The sequence below is a fragment of the Cebidichthys violaceus genome, unplaced genomic scaffold (assembly GCF_023349555.1).
Source record: "Cebidichthys violaceus isolate CVI_PGR_0920_01 unplaced genomic scaffold, fCebVio1.0.p SCAF_1, whole genome shotgun sequence".
NCBI lineage: Eukaryota > Metazoa > Chordata > Actinopteri > Perciformes > Stichaeidae > Cebidichthys > Cebidichthys violaceus.
Genome location: NW_027176262.1, coordinates 23,992,006 through 24,006,464, shown reverse-complemented (window position 1 = coordinate 24,006,464; position 14,459 = coordinate 23,992,006). Strand labels below are relative to the sequence as shown.

Genomic DNA, 14,459 nt, shown 5'->3' with positions numbered 1-14,459 from the left:
TTGCAAACACTGAATGTCTTCTTAATTATCTCTATACCCTTACACCTTTTTCCTGTGTTTTAGCTCATATTACAGTTAATGCTAACAAATTGGTGTTTGTCTTTCTATTTTCTCTCTCTCTTAGAGGATTACAGGAACAACAGGGGACTCTGCACCACCAGAGCTTCCAACGAGACGACCCCCACTCTCCATTCCCCCAGTTGCCGCCAGCCATCGGACACCAACGGTCCCCCATTGCTCGCCTAACCTCCCTTCTACAACCTCCTAGTTTTCTTCCTTACATCCCTTCATCCCGCTACCTCGACCCTTTCATCCCTCGACCCCTACCCTACATCCCTTCATCCCTCGACCCTACCCTACATCCCTTCATTACATTACATTACAGTCATTTAGCAGATGCTTTTATCCAAAGTGACTTACAATAAGTGCATTCAACATTGGTAATCAAAAGAACTACTAGTCACCAGAAGTCATAAGTACATTTCTTTTTCCAAACAAGCATCTAAGAGCATGAAACAGAGCATAACTCAGAGCCAAAGTACAGTACAGAAACAAAGAAAAACAGTAAGTGCTATAAGTAATACGAATACAATAAGTGCAACAAGCTAGTATGAATACAATAAGTGCTGAGTGGAAGGCTCATGGTAGCACTTCCTGAAGAGGTGGGTTTTCAGCCTGCGCCAAAAGATGGGCAGCGACTCTGCTGTCCTGACGTCAGAGGGAAGTTCATTCCACCACTGTGGGGCCAGGACAGAAAACAGCCGTGACCGGGTCGATCGGCCGCCAAGACCTCTGAGCGACGGGGCAACCAACCGCCCCGAGGCAGCAGAGCGAAGTGGTCGGGCGGGGGTGTAGGGCTTGACCATGGCCTGGAGATAGGAAAGAGCTGTTCCTTTCACTGCCCTGTGGGCTTCACTCCTCTACCCCTACCCTAAATCCCTCGAACCCTACCCTACATCCCTTCATACCTATACCCCTTCAGCTTCCAAAATCTAATCATTCAAGGATGCAATAAACCTCGAAACTCATACTGTCATTGACGTGGGCCTTGTTACTGAAATTTGGTTTCACAAACTTAGTTCAGGAACAAGGACCACGCCCAGAACACGGCTCATTTCCTGTGCACAATGTATTTAAGGACAATGAACCCGTTCACTTCCTCTTCGACTCTGCTTATCCGCCCCCCTCAACCTGGTTTTTGTCTTTCTGTTTTCTCTCTCTCTTGCAGGATTACAGGAACAACAGGGGACTCTGCACCAACAGAGCTTCCAAAGAGACAGCCCCCATTCTACGTCTCAATTTCCCTAGTTCCCGCCAGCCATCGGACACCAACCCATCGCTTCCTTCTACAACCTCCCTTCTACAACCTCCTCATTTTGTTCCTTACATCCCTTCATCTCTGTTCCCCAACCCTACATTCCTTCATCCTTCTAACTCGACCCTTTCATCCCTCTACCCCTACCCTACATCCCTTCATCCCTCGACCCCTACCCCACATCCCTTCATCCCTCGACCCCTACCCTACATCCCTTCAACCCTCGACACCTACCCTACATCCCTACATCCCTCAACCATACCCTACATCTCTTCATCCCTCGACCCCTACCCTAAATCCCTCGACCCTTACTCTACATCCCTTCATCCCTCGTCCCTACCCTACATCCCTTCATCCCTCGACCCCTACCCTACATCCCTTCATCCCTCGACCCTACCCTACATCCCTTCATCCCTCGACCCCTACCCTACATCTCTTCATTCCTCGACCCCTACCCTACATCCCTCGACGCTTGCCCTACATCCCTTCATCCCTCGACCCTTACCCTACATCTCTTCATCCCTCAACCCTTACCCTACATCCCTTCATCCCTCGACCCTACCCTACATCCCTTCATCCCTCTAACCCTTCAGCTTCCGAAATCTAATCATTCCATCATGCAATAAACCTCGGCACTCATACTGTCATTGGCGTGGGTCTTGCTAGTGAAATTTAGTTTCACAAACTTAGTTCAGGAACAAGGACCACTACCAGAACATGGCTCATTTCCTGGAAACAAAGTATTTAAGCACAATATACCCATTCACTTCCTCTTCAACTCTGCTTTCACATCCCTTCCCCAACCCCGTTTTTGACTTTCTATTTTCTCTCTCTCTTGCAGGATTACAGGAACAACAGGGGACTCTGCACCACCACAGCTTCCAAAGAGATGGCCCCCACTCTACGTCTCTATTCCCCCAATTCCCGCCAGCCATCGGACACCAACGGTCCCCCATCGCTTGCCTAACCTCCCTTCTACAACCTCCTTGTTTTCTTCCTTACATCCCTTCATCCCTCTACCTTGACCCCTTTATGCCTCTACCTCGACCCCTTCATCCCTCTACCATGACCCCTTCATCCCTCTACCTCAATCCTTTCATCCCTCGACCCCTACCCTACATCCCTTCATCCCTCAACCCTAACCCTACATCCCTTCATCCCTCTACCTGTATCCCCACATCCCTCTACCCCTACAGCTTCCAAAATTCAAATCATTCCATCATGCAATAAACCTAGAAACTCATACCGTTATTTGCGTGGACCTTGTTAGTGAAATAAATATTATTAAAGTAGCAATGAGTTTATAAAAGAGAAACTAACACACATTTATATTATTATTTTTTAATTTATTTATTCATGTTCTTCTATATTTTTAAAACTTGATAAAATATTTGTAAAATAAGAAAAAAAAAATGTTTTAAAGGCTTTTCACATAACAATACAATTATCAAAACATTTAATGTACAAAAACTTAAAATGTAAATATTTAAACAAGGTGAAAACTGAATGTTTTATCATGAACTTCATATTAAACATTAATATTGGAGCATAATCTAGTGTTGTGTCTTTATTGTATCCTTACCTAAAACACAGGGTGATTGCATACATGCAGTTCTGACATTGATCACAGATTGGAGTATTAATGTATGAAGTGCACATAGGTAAGCTGCAGGTGATGAGAATCAGGTGTGTAAAACAGTTCTTTGACTGTGTCAACGTGTTTGAGTGAGAGCTTAACTGGCATGCTTCAATTCTCAATTTGATGAATTGAATGAATTTGGACAATGGTGCTATTTATATCATGCCAGTGAGCATATATGTGAAACTGTAACAAATGGACATTGGTTTATTTCTAGCCAAGAATACACATGTGAGACAAATTCTCCCTGTTTGCCCTTTGTGGTTTATGTATTTTTTATTAAATGTCCCTTCAACTGCCATCTTTGTTTTTTCAAAAAGTCAGATTGTTTTAGAATTGGCTTTTGTTCATTACATGTTTCTTGGTGTTTTTCTCTGGCTTAAACAATATGATGAAACACTTTGGAGCAAATATACACAATATGAGTCCAAAACTGGAGGCCAGAATGGCAAATATCTCCACAGCCACAGTAAATTTACCAGGAGAGCTGACATATGCTGGGATAAAGGTGACCCAGACTGCACAGAATATCAGCATGCTGAAGGTTATCAGCTTGGCTTCATTAAAATTGTCAGGCAGTTTCCGGGCTAGGACAGCTAACACAAAGCAAAAGACAGCCAGCAGACCGATGTACCCGAGCACAGCCCAGAACCCAATAGCTGAGCCTAATGCACACTCCAGGATGATTCTCTCCTTGTATGTGGTTAGGTTTTTCTTTGGAAAAGGAGGACGAAGAACCAACCAAAGAGTACATATTACAACTTGAATGAATGTGAAAGACACCACAGTCATTCTTTGCTGTGGAGGACCAAACCATTTCATGACATTACGACCTGGAAGAGTGGCTTTGAATGCCATTAACACTACTATTGTTTTTCCAAGAACACAAGACATACAGAGGACGAAGGTGATTCCAAAAGCTGTGTGGCGCAGCATGCAGGACCACTCAGAGGGTGCTCCAATGAAAGTTAATGAGCATAAGAAACAGAGAGTCAGAGAGTAGAGCAGCAGGAAGCTCAGCTCAGAGTTGTTGGCCCTGACAATCGGGGAAGTCCTGTGGCGATGGAACACAGCCGCTGTTATAATGGTAAGACAGGCACCACCAACTGAGAATGCAGCCAGGATGATTCCTAGGGCCTCATTGAAGGAAAGAAACTCTACAGGCTTGGGGACACAAGTGTCTCTCTTTGCATTAGGCCAAAATTCCTTGGAGCAATGGAAACAATCAGGGGAATCTGAAAAAATAAAACAAAAATATCTTTTAGCTGTTGTACTCGATATTTGATGCTGTCCAGTAGATATGCAGTAGGAAAAACAATACCTGTAGCATTGCTAATCTCTCCCTCAGGACACGGTATACAATCATAACAGCAGATGGGTTTTCCTTTCTGCAGCACTTTACGGGTTCCTGGAGGACAGCTATCAGAGCACACTGACACAGGCACCTGGCACATAGACACAAACAAATTCACACATGTTCAGGTGTGCTTCAAAGCGCCGATGATTAAAGGATAGGTTCAGATCTGTCTAAAATCAATACTTGCATGTCAATATGTGTATTGTGTTCATGGGTTCTGTCAATGCAGCTGCTGGTGGAAAAAATCCACAGTTGTGTAAAAAATGTGTTCTAAAGTTCAACTAAAGCCAAAATGAGGCTTCAGCAGTCTGGCTTGGACAAAGCAAGTGGTTATCTTTCAAAGTTTGTGTTCTTGGAAGTCACATTTTGTATTAATATTCCTCTGCGCAACTCAGCAAGGGAACTCTTTTGTTGAAACTATTACGTGTGATGTGAGACTGAAAATGCTGTAACTTTAGAACAGATCTCTTCACAGCCAGTATGGACTGGAGGAACAGGGACCAAGGACACTTATCACCTAATTTTAAATTGGAATATGTTACAATATTCATTATGGGCTACCTACTTGTGTGCCACCCTTCACCCAGGTGAGGTTCCTATTGATATGGAATTCCTGGCCCACCGGCAGTGATGCATCGTAGTGCCCTACTGTCACCAACTCAATGCTACCACTCTCACTTTTTTGCCAGTTAATCAGCTCGTATGTGGCCACAGGATCCCCGTTGGCATCAAATGACACATCATAACCATTTTGGGAAAACTTAACTTTCTTCAACTGAGTGAGAACCTGTGAGGATGAAGTAACGGAAGACGGTGAGGGCGAGAAATAAAACAATGTATACTCAAAGGAATATTTCATTTAGGAAACAGTACAGTATAGAAAAAAGGACATTGGGATTGTTCATGTAATTGTTTTGACTCACCTGTTTGGACTCTATGCTGGTGAATTTGTCACATTGAGTTATAGAGTGTGTTTCCTGACACATTGCATTATGAATGGCATGTGCTATTGCATAAACAGCCTTGTACACCATGTTAGTGATTCGGAGCTGAGATGTGTCAGTGTACGGGCTCTGGATCGTCTTTATGTCTTCAGATCCATCGCACGCACTTTTTTCTGTGACTGTTCCTAAAAAGACACAAAGACAGGAAGGTGTTGTATGTATAATGTTCTTGTTTAGTTTCATTGACTAAACTGACTGAATAAAAAAACACAAAATGTGGGTTTAGCAGGTGTTATGTATCACTCTGGGATTGGGTTGTTAAAGTAGCTGCTGCTCCAGTCAGACAGATTAAAAAAACACAAGTCAGACAAAGACCCATCTGTGAGTCAGTTATATTAAAGATCAGCCAAACTTTCTCACTTTGTCCCAGCTTGCAGTTGAATTCATCCTCCCAGAACTCAGTAAGCACTGGAGAGGCAGCCACTTTAGAGGGCGAGAGATCCAGCAGGAAGTCTCTCAGACCAGGGATGACAGATTGCTCAATGCCAAATCCAATTGTTCCAGCACAGAAGCTGAACCTCAGCATGTCTGGGTCAGTTACCCAGGACTCACTGCCTATCCACTGGCGAGGTGGAGAGGGCTTGAGTGACAGCTCCTCCAGCAGAATCCTCAAGTCTCCAGGAGATGCAAATGCCACAACAACCACAGCTGTCGACCTGGAGAGAAATTATACTGCATTTTATAATACCAATATAAACAAAATACCTTTGAAAATGATTTATCAGGATAATTAACACGGACACATACTTTTGTTTTTAGTGTGTTAATGTGCAGTATTGCTCCACTTCTATAACAACATCAGTATTAGGCCCTTCATTGTTGATGTGGATTTGTGTACAGAAGGTCAGTATGAGCACAGGGAACAAAAGTGCATAATCAGTGAACGTAGAAACCTGCGGATAATGTCAGCTACTTTCTGGATCCTGCTACGTGGGTGGGTCCGATAGAAAGATTCGGAGTATTCCACACAGATCCCCTCTTTGTGCGCTGCGTCCAGGAAAGACGCCATGCCATTGTTTCCATAATCCGAATCCGATCGGATGGCACCTATCCAAGTCCAACCAAAGTGTTTTACCAGTTTGGCCAGCGCGTCAGCCTGGAACTGGTCACTCGGGATTGTTCTGAAGAAACTCGGATACTGCTGCTTATCGGACAGGCATGCACAAGTGGCAAAGTGGCTCACCTGAATTAATACAACAGTGTAATTGTTTAACAGGACGGCCAAAAATTAGCATTGGTCTATTTAACACATAGTTTGCAAAAGTGAAAAATATTTACTTGAGGAATGTTAAAGGGCCCAATGATGCGCGACATGCTGATGGATGGCGTGGATCCAGACTCACCAACAATGGCCATCACCGTACCAGATTGTGAGCAATTGTCACCTTTGTAAAACACTGGGTCCAGGCCGCTTGATAGCTGGAATGCCACATGCACCGCCACAGGCACAGAGGCGCACGAATCATATATCTGATAACCGAGTTTGATGCCTGGCAGCAGCTCCGTGCTGTTGTTAATCTCCTCGATGGCGAAGATCATTGAACGTGAGAAGCGCAGTTCACGGGCATCAATGCTGTACACACACACTTGTATCACTGTTTAAAGTACTGTCATACATATGATGATGACAATTTTCATAGAGATATATAATTCGGGAAAACTGAACACCAAAAATCACAAAACAGAAGATGTCAGATGAATTTGCACAATAATCTTTATCCATGATTTAATAATAGTTTATTATTTTAAACTGTAATTTTTTGTTTTCATATTGTTTTCAGTTAACAAATAGAAAAAATCACTCAAATTATCGACTATTTTGTGAATATAATACATACTAATGCATTAAAATAAAATAAAAGTATAAACATTTCTATCCCCACAGAGTAACATCCTCTTAGCCCCCACATCTCCCTCTTACTAACCTCCCTGAGCATCTTATTGGATCAGGCTTGGTGGTGTAGTTATGCTTCAGTGTGTGCATGTAGTAATGTATGGAGAAAACACCACCAATAACGTAGTCACCATCCATTGAGAATGCAGGCAGACGAGTGGTACCCTGGAGCTTGCATTTAACCGTTGAAGCCTCAGTGCTGACTTCAACACCTGTCCTCTCCTCTGTAAGCCCAGCCCTTTGTTTCACACCATCCCCAGAAGCATTCAAGGCAAGAGCTGAGTTCAGCTCACACAAACCCAGCGACAGGATCAGACCAATAAAGAGAGCTGACATCTCCACCCCTCAACTATCCTCATGTGGGCATACTGTGTTTTCACAGCTTAATATAGATTTTCAGATTGAAGCTTCCCTCCGACAGTACGTCAGCTTACTGTACGTCAGAGAGAGGATCCTCTTACACAATGATCTTTGATTAACTCTTGTCCAAGTCTTTTTTGTGAAATGTGTGTACAATATAATCTGCACTAAGTGTCCATGTATCTTTTCTGTTTTTTTAAAGTTATCATTGTAAACACTGAATGTCGTAATTATCTCTATACCCTTACACCTTTTTCCTGTGTTTTAGCTCATATTACAGTTAATCCTAACAAATGGCTTTTTGTCTTTCTATTTTCTCTCTCTCTTGCAGTATTACAGGAACAACAGGGGACTCTGCACCACCAGAGCTTCCAAAGAGATGGCCCCCACTCTACGTCTCCATTCCCCCAGTTCCCGCCAGCCATCGGACACCAACGGTCCCCCATCGCTTGCCTAACCTCCCTTCTACAACCTCCTTTTTTTCTTCCTTATATCCCTTCATCCCTCTACCTTGACCCATTCATGCCTCTACCTCAACGCCTTCATCCCTCTACCACGACCCCTTCATCCCTCTGCCTCGTCCCTTTCATCCCTCGACCCCTACCCTACATCCCTTAATCCCTTGACCCTACCCTATATCCCTTCATCCCTTGATCCCTACCCTACATCCCTTCATCCCTCAACCCCTACCCTACATCCCTCAACCCCTAGCCTGCATCCCTTCATCCCTATACCCCTTCAGCTTCCAAAATCTAATCAATAAATCATGCAGTAAACCTCGAAACTCCTACTGTTATTGGCATGGGTCTTGTTAGTGAAATTTAGTTTTACAAACGTAGCGCAGGAACAAGGACCACGCCCAGAACACGGCTCAGTTTCTGTGCACAAAGTATTTAAGCACAATGAACACGTTCACTTCCTCTTCATCTCTGCTTTCAAATCTCCCCCCCCCCCCCCCCCCTCAACCCCGTTTTTGTCTTTCTATTTTCTCTCTCTCTTGCAGAATTACAGGAACAACAAGGGACTCTGCACCACCAGAGCTTCCAAAGAGACGGCCCCCATTCTACGTCTCCATTCCCCCAGTTCCCGCCAGCCATCGGACACCAACCCATCGCTCACCTAACCACCCTTCTACAACCTCTTAATTTTTTTCCTTACATCCCTTCATCCCTCTTCCCTCTTCCCCGACCCTACATCCCTTCATCCCTATACCCCTACCCTACATCGCTTCATCCCTCGACCCCTACCCTACATCCTTTCATCCCTCGACCCCTACCCTACATCCCTTGACCCATACCCTACATCCCTCAACCCCTACCCTACATCCCTTCATCCCTCGACCCCTACCCTACATCCCTTCATCCCTTGACTCCTACCCTATATCCCTTCATCCCTCTACCCCTTCAGCTTCCAAAATCGAATCACTCCATCATGCAATAAACTTCGAAACTCATACCGTTATTGCCGTGGGCCTTGTTAGTGAAATACATATTATTAAAGTAGCACTGAGTTTGTAAAAGAGAAAGTAACAGACATTTATATTATTATTTTTTACTTTATTTATTCATGTTCTTCTATATTTTCAGAACTTGATCAAATATTTGTAAAATAAGAAAAAAATCATTTTAAAGGATTTTCACAAAACAACATTACAATGATTAAAACATTTGTACAATGTACAAAAACTTAAAATGTAAACATTTAAACAAGATGAAAACTGAATGTTTTATCATGAACTTCACACTGAACGTTGCTATTGGAGCATAATCTAGTGTTGTGTTTTATTGTATCCTTACCTAAAACACAGGCTGATTGTATACATGCAGTTCTGACATTGATCACAGATTGGAGTACTAATGTATGAAGTGCACATAGGTAAGCTGCAGGTGATGAGAATCAGGTGTGTAGAACAGTTCTTTGACTGTGTCAACGTGTTTTAGTGAGAGCTTAACTGGCATGCTTAGATTCTCAATTTGATGAATTGAAACAGAGAATGAATTTGGACAATGCTACTATTTACATTATACCAGTGAGCATTTATGTGAAACTGTACCAACTGGACATTGGTTTATTTCTAGCCAAGAATACACATGTGAGACAAATTATCCCTGTTTGCCCTCTGTGGTTTATGTATTTTTATTAAAAGTCCCTTCAACTGCCATCTTTGTTTTTTCAAAAAGTCAGATTTTTTTAGAATTGGCTTTTGTTCATCAAATGTTTCTTGGTGTTTTTTTCTGGCTTAAACAATATGATGAAACACTTTGGAGCAAATATACACAATATGAGTCCAAAACTGGAGGCCAGAATGGCAAATATCTCCACAGCCACAGTAAATTTACCAGGAGAGCTGACATATGCTGGGATAAAGGTGACCCAGACTGCACAGAATATCAGCATGCTGAAGGTTATAAGCTTGGCTTCGTTAAAATTATCAGGGAGTTTCCGGGCTAGGACAGCTAACACAAAGCAAAAGACAGCCAGCAGGCCAATGTACCCGAGCACAGCCCAGAACCCAATAGCTGAGCCTAATGCACACTCCAGGATGATTCTCTCCTTGTATGTGGTTAGGTTTTTCTTTGGAAAAGGAGGACTAAGAACCAACCAAAGAGTACATATTACAACTTGAATGAATGTGAAAGACACCACAGTCATTCTTTGCTGTGGAGGACCAAACCATTTCATGACATTACGACCTGGGAGAGTGGCTTTGAATGCCATTAACACTACTATTGTTTTTCCAAGAACACAAGACATACAGAGGACGAAGGTGATTCCAAAAGCTGTGTGGCGCAGCTTACAGGACCACTCAGAGGGTGCTCCAATGAAAGTTAATGAACATAAGAAACAGAGAGTCAGAGAGAAGAGCAGCAGGAAGCTCAGCTCAGAGTTGTTGGCCCTGACAATCGGGGAAGTCCTGTGGTGATGGAACACAGCCGCTGTTATAATGGTGAGACAGGCACCACCAACTGAGAATGCAGCCAGGATGATTCCTAGGGCCTCATTGAAGGAAAGATACTCTACAGGCTTGGGGAGACAAGTGTCTCTCTTTGCATTAGGCCAAAATTCCTTGGAGCAATGGAAACAATCAGGGGAATCTGAAAGAATAAAACAAAAATGTCGTTTACCTGTCGATATTTGATGTTGTCCAGTAGATATGCAGTAAGAAAAACAATACCTGTAGCATTGCTAATCTCTCCCTCAGGACACGGTATACAATCATAACAGCAGATGGGTTTTCCTTTCTGCAGCACTTTACGGGTTCCTGGAGGACAGCTATAAGAGCACACTGACACAGGCACCTGGCACATAGACACAAACAAATTCACACATGTTCAGGTTTGCTTCAAAGCGCCGATGATTAAAAGATAGGTTCAGATCTGTCTAAAAACAATACTTGCATGTCAATATGTGTATTGTGTACATGTGATTTGTCAATGCAGCTGCTGGTGGAAAAAAATCCACAGTTGTGTAAAAAATGTGTTCTAAAGTTCAACTAAAGCCAAAATGAGGCTTCAGCAGTCTGGCTTGGACAAAGCAAGTGGTTATCTTTCAAAGTTTGTGTTTTTGGACAAAGTCACATTCTGTATTATTTTTCCTCTGCGCAACTCAGCAAGGGAACTCTTTTGTTGAAACTATTACGTGTGATGTGAGACTGAAAATGCTGTAACTTTAGAACAGATCTCTTCACAGCCAGTATGGACTGGAGGAACAGGGACCAAGAACACTTATCACCTAATTTTAAATTGGAACATGTTACAATATTCATTTTGGGCTCCCTACTTGTGTGCCACCCTCCATCCAGGTGAGGTTCCTGTTGATATGGAATTCCTGGCGCACCGGCAGTGATGCATCGTAGTGCCCTACTGTCACCAACTCAATGCTACCACTCTCACTTTTTTGCCAGTTAATCAGCTCATATGTGGCCACAGGATCCCCGTTGGCATCAAATGACACATCATAACCATTTTGGGAAAACTTAACTTTCTTCAACTGAGTGAGAACCTGTGAGGATGAAGTAACGGAAGACGGTGAGGGCGAGAAATAAAACAATGTATAATCAAAGGAATATTTCATGTAGGAAACAGTACAGTATAGGAAAAGAAAGACATTGGGATTGTTCATGTAATTGTTTTGACTGACCTGTTTGGACTCTATGCTGGTGAATTTGTCACATTGAGTTATAGAGTGTGTTTCCTGACACATTGCATTATGAATGGCATGTGCTATTGCATAAACAGCCTTGTACACCATGTTAGTGATTCGGAGCTGAGATGTGTCAGTGTACGGGCTCTGGATCGTCTTTATGTCTTCAGTTCCATCGCACGCACTTTTTTCTGGAGCTGATCCTAAAAACACACAAAGACAGGAAGGTGTTGTATGTATAATGTTCTTGTTTAGTTTCATTGAATCAACTGACTGAATAAAAAAACACAAGTCAGACAAAGACCCATCTGTGAGTCAGTTATGTTAAAGATCAGCCAAACTTTCTCACTTTGTCCCAGCCTGCAGTTGAATTCATCCTCCCAGAACTCAGTAAGCACTGGAGAGGCAGCCACTTCAGAGGGAGAGAGATCCAGCAGAAAGTCTCTCAGACCAGGGATGACAGATTGCTCAATGCCAAATCCAATTGTTCCAGCACAGAAGCTGAATCTCAGCATGTCTGGGTCAGTTACCCAGGACTCAGTGCCTATCCACTGGCGAGGTGGAGAGGGCTTGAGTGACAGCTCCTCCAGCAGAATCCTCAAGTCTCCAGGAGATGCAAATACCACAACAACCACAGCTGTCGACCTGGACAGAAATTATACAGCATTGCATTATACCAATATAAACAAAATATATTACAAAATATTTGTACATATGTATGGATATAGTTAACACAGTTTTTGGTCTCACTGAGTATTTTCATAATAAAGATCATTAACAAATATGAGATAAATACAGGGTCAGAAAAGAAGATACATTTCCAATATGCCTCTAAGATGACAAAATATTCTTCTATCTTATATTTACAGAACATTGATGTGGATTTGTGTGCAGAAGGTCAGTATGAGCACAGGGAACAAAAGCACATAATCAGTGAACGCAGAAACCTGCGGATAATGTCAGCTACTCTCTGGATCCTGCTACGTGGGTGGGTCCGATAGAAAGATTCGGAGTATTCCACACAGATCCCTTCTTTGTGCGCTGCGTCCAGGAAAGACGCCATGCCATTGTTTCCATAATCCGAATCCGATCGGATGGCACCTATCCAAGTCCAACCAAAGTGTTTTACCAGTTTGGCCAGCGCGTCAGCCTGGAACTGGTCACTCGGGATTGTTCTGAAGAAACTCGGGTACTGCCGCTTATTGGACAGGCATGCACAAGTGGCAAAGTGGCTCACCTGAATTAATACAACAGTGTAATTGTTTAACAGGACGGCCAAAAAATAGCACTGGTCTATTTAACACATAGTTTGCAGAAATGAAAAATATTTACTTGAGGAATGTTAAAGGGCCCGATGATGTGCGACATGCTGATGGATGGCGTGGACCCAGACTCACCAACAATGGCCATCACCGTACCAGATTGTGAGCAATTGTCACCTTTGTAAAACACTGGGTCCAGGCCGCTTGATAGCTGGAATGCCACATGCACCGCCACAGGCACAGAGGCGCACGAGTCATAGATCTGATAACCGAGTTTGATGCCCGGCAGCAGCTCCGTGCTGTTGTTAATCTCCTCTATGGCGAAGATCATTGCACGTGAGAAGCGCAGTTCACGGGCAACAATGCTGTACACACACACTCGTATCACTGTTTAAAGTACTGTCATACAATTGATGATGACAATTCACTATTTTCATAGAGATATATAATTCGGGAAAACTGAACACCAAAAATCACAAAACAGAAGATGTCAGATGAATTTGCAAAATAATCTTAATCCATGATTTAATAATAGTTTATTATTTTAAACTCTAATTTTAGTTTTCATATTGTTTTCAGGAATCAAATAAAAAAATCACTCAAATGATCTAATATTTTTGAATATAATACATACGAATGCATTAAAATAAAATAAAAGTATAAACATTTCCATCCCCACAGAGTAACATCCTCTTAGCCCCCACATCTCCCTCTTACTAACCTCCCTGAGCATCTTATTGGATCAGGCTTGGTGGTGTAGTTATGCTTCACTGTGTGCATGTAGTAATGTATGGCGAAAACACCACCAATAACGTAGTCACCATCCATTGAGAATGCAGGCAGACGAGTGGTACCCTGGAGCTTGCATTTAACCGATGAAGCCTCAGTGCTGACCCCAACACTAGTCCTCTCCTCTGTAAGCCCAGCCTTTTGTTTCACACCATCCCCAGAACCATTGAAGGCAAGAGCTGAGTTCAGCTCACACAAACCCAACGACAGGATCAGACCAATAAAGAGAGCTGCCATCTCCACCCCTCAACTGTCCTCATGTGGGCATACTGTGTTTTCACAGCTTAATATAGATTTTCAGATTGAAGCTTCCCTCCGACAGTACGTCAGCTTACTGTACGTCAGAGAGAGGATCCTCTTATACAGTGATCTTTGATTAACTCTTGTCCAAGTCTTTTTTGTGAAATGTGTGTACAATATAATCTGCACTAAGTATCCATGTATCTTTTCTGTTCTTTTAAAATTATCATTGTAAACACTGAATGTCGTAATTATCTCTATACCCTTACACCTTTTTCCTGTGTTTTAGCTCATATTACAGTTAATCCTAACAAATGGCTTTTTGTCTTTCTATTTTCTCTCTCTCTTGCAGGATTACAGGAACATCAGGGGACTCTGCACCACCAGAGCTTCCAAAGAGATGGCCCCCACTCTACGTCTCCATTCCCCCAGTTCCCGCCAGCCATCGGACACCAA

At 42.9% G+C, this 14,459-nt stretch overlaps 2 protein-coding genes across 2 annotated transcripts; both read right to left on the bottom strand.

The window, feature by feature from the left end:
- Positions 1 to 3,284: 3,284 nt before the first annotated feature.
- Positions 3,285 to 7,338, bottom strand: LOC137884734 (extracellular calcium-sensing receptor-like). The gene is made up of 8 exons (XM_068727119.1): positions 7,241 to 7,338; positions 6,594 to 6,888; positions 6,209 to 6,498; positions 5,676 to 5,971; positions 5,235 to 5,440; positions 4,877 to 5,098; positions 4,276 to 4,399; positions 3,285 to 4,189 (listed from the first exon to the last, which is right to left on the bottom strand). The coding sequence occupies exons 1-8, from the start codon at positions 7,297 to 7,299 to the stop codon at positions 3,285 to 3,287; spliced, it is 2,397 nt and encodes a 798-aa protein (XP_068583220.1). The 5' UTR covers positions 7,300 to 7,338.
- A 2,421-nt stretch (positions 7,339 to 9,759) lies between these two features.
- Positions 9,760 to 13,793, bottom strand: LOC137883922 (extracellular calcium-sensing receptor-like). The gene is made up of 8 exons (XM_068725914.1): positions 13,696 to 13,793; positions 13,045 to 13,339; positions 12,660 to 12,949; positions 12,062 to 12,357; positions 11,710 to 11,915; positions 11,350 to 11,571; positions 10,745 to 10,868; positions 9,760 to 10,664 (listed from the first exon to the last, which is right to left on the bottom strand). The coding sequence occupies exons 1-8, from the start codon at positions 13,752 to 13,754 to the stop codon at positions 9,760 to 9,762; spliced, it is 2,397 nt and encodes a 798-aa protein (XP_068582015.1). The 5' UTR covers positions 13,755 to 13,793.
- Between the last annotated feature and the right edge of the window lie 666 nt (positions 13,794 to 14,459).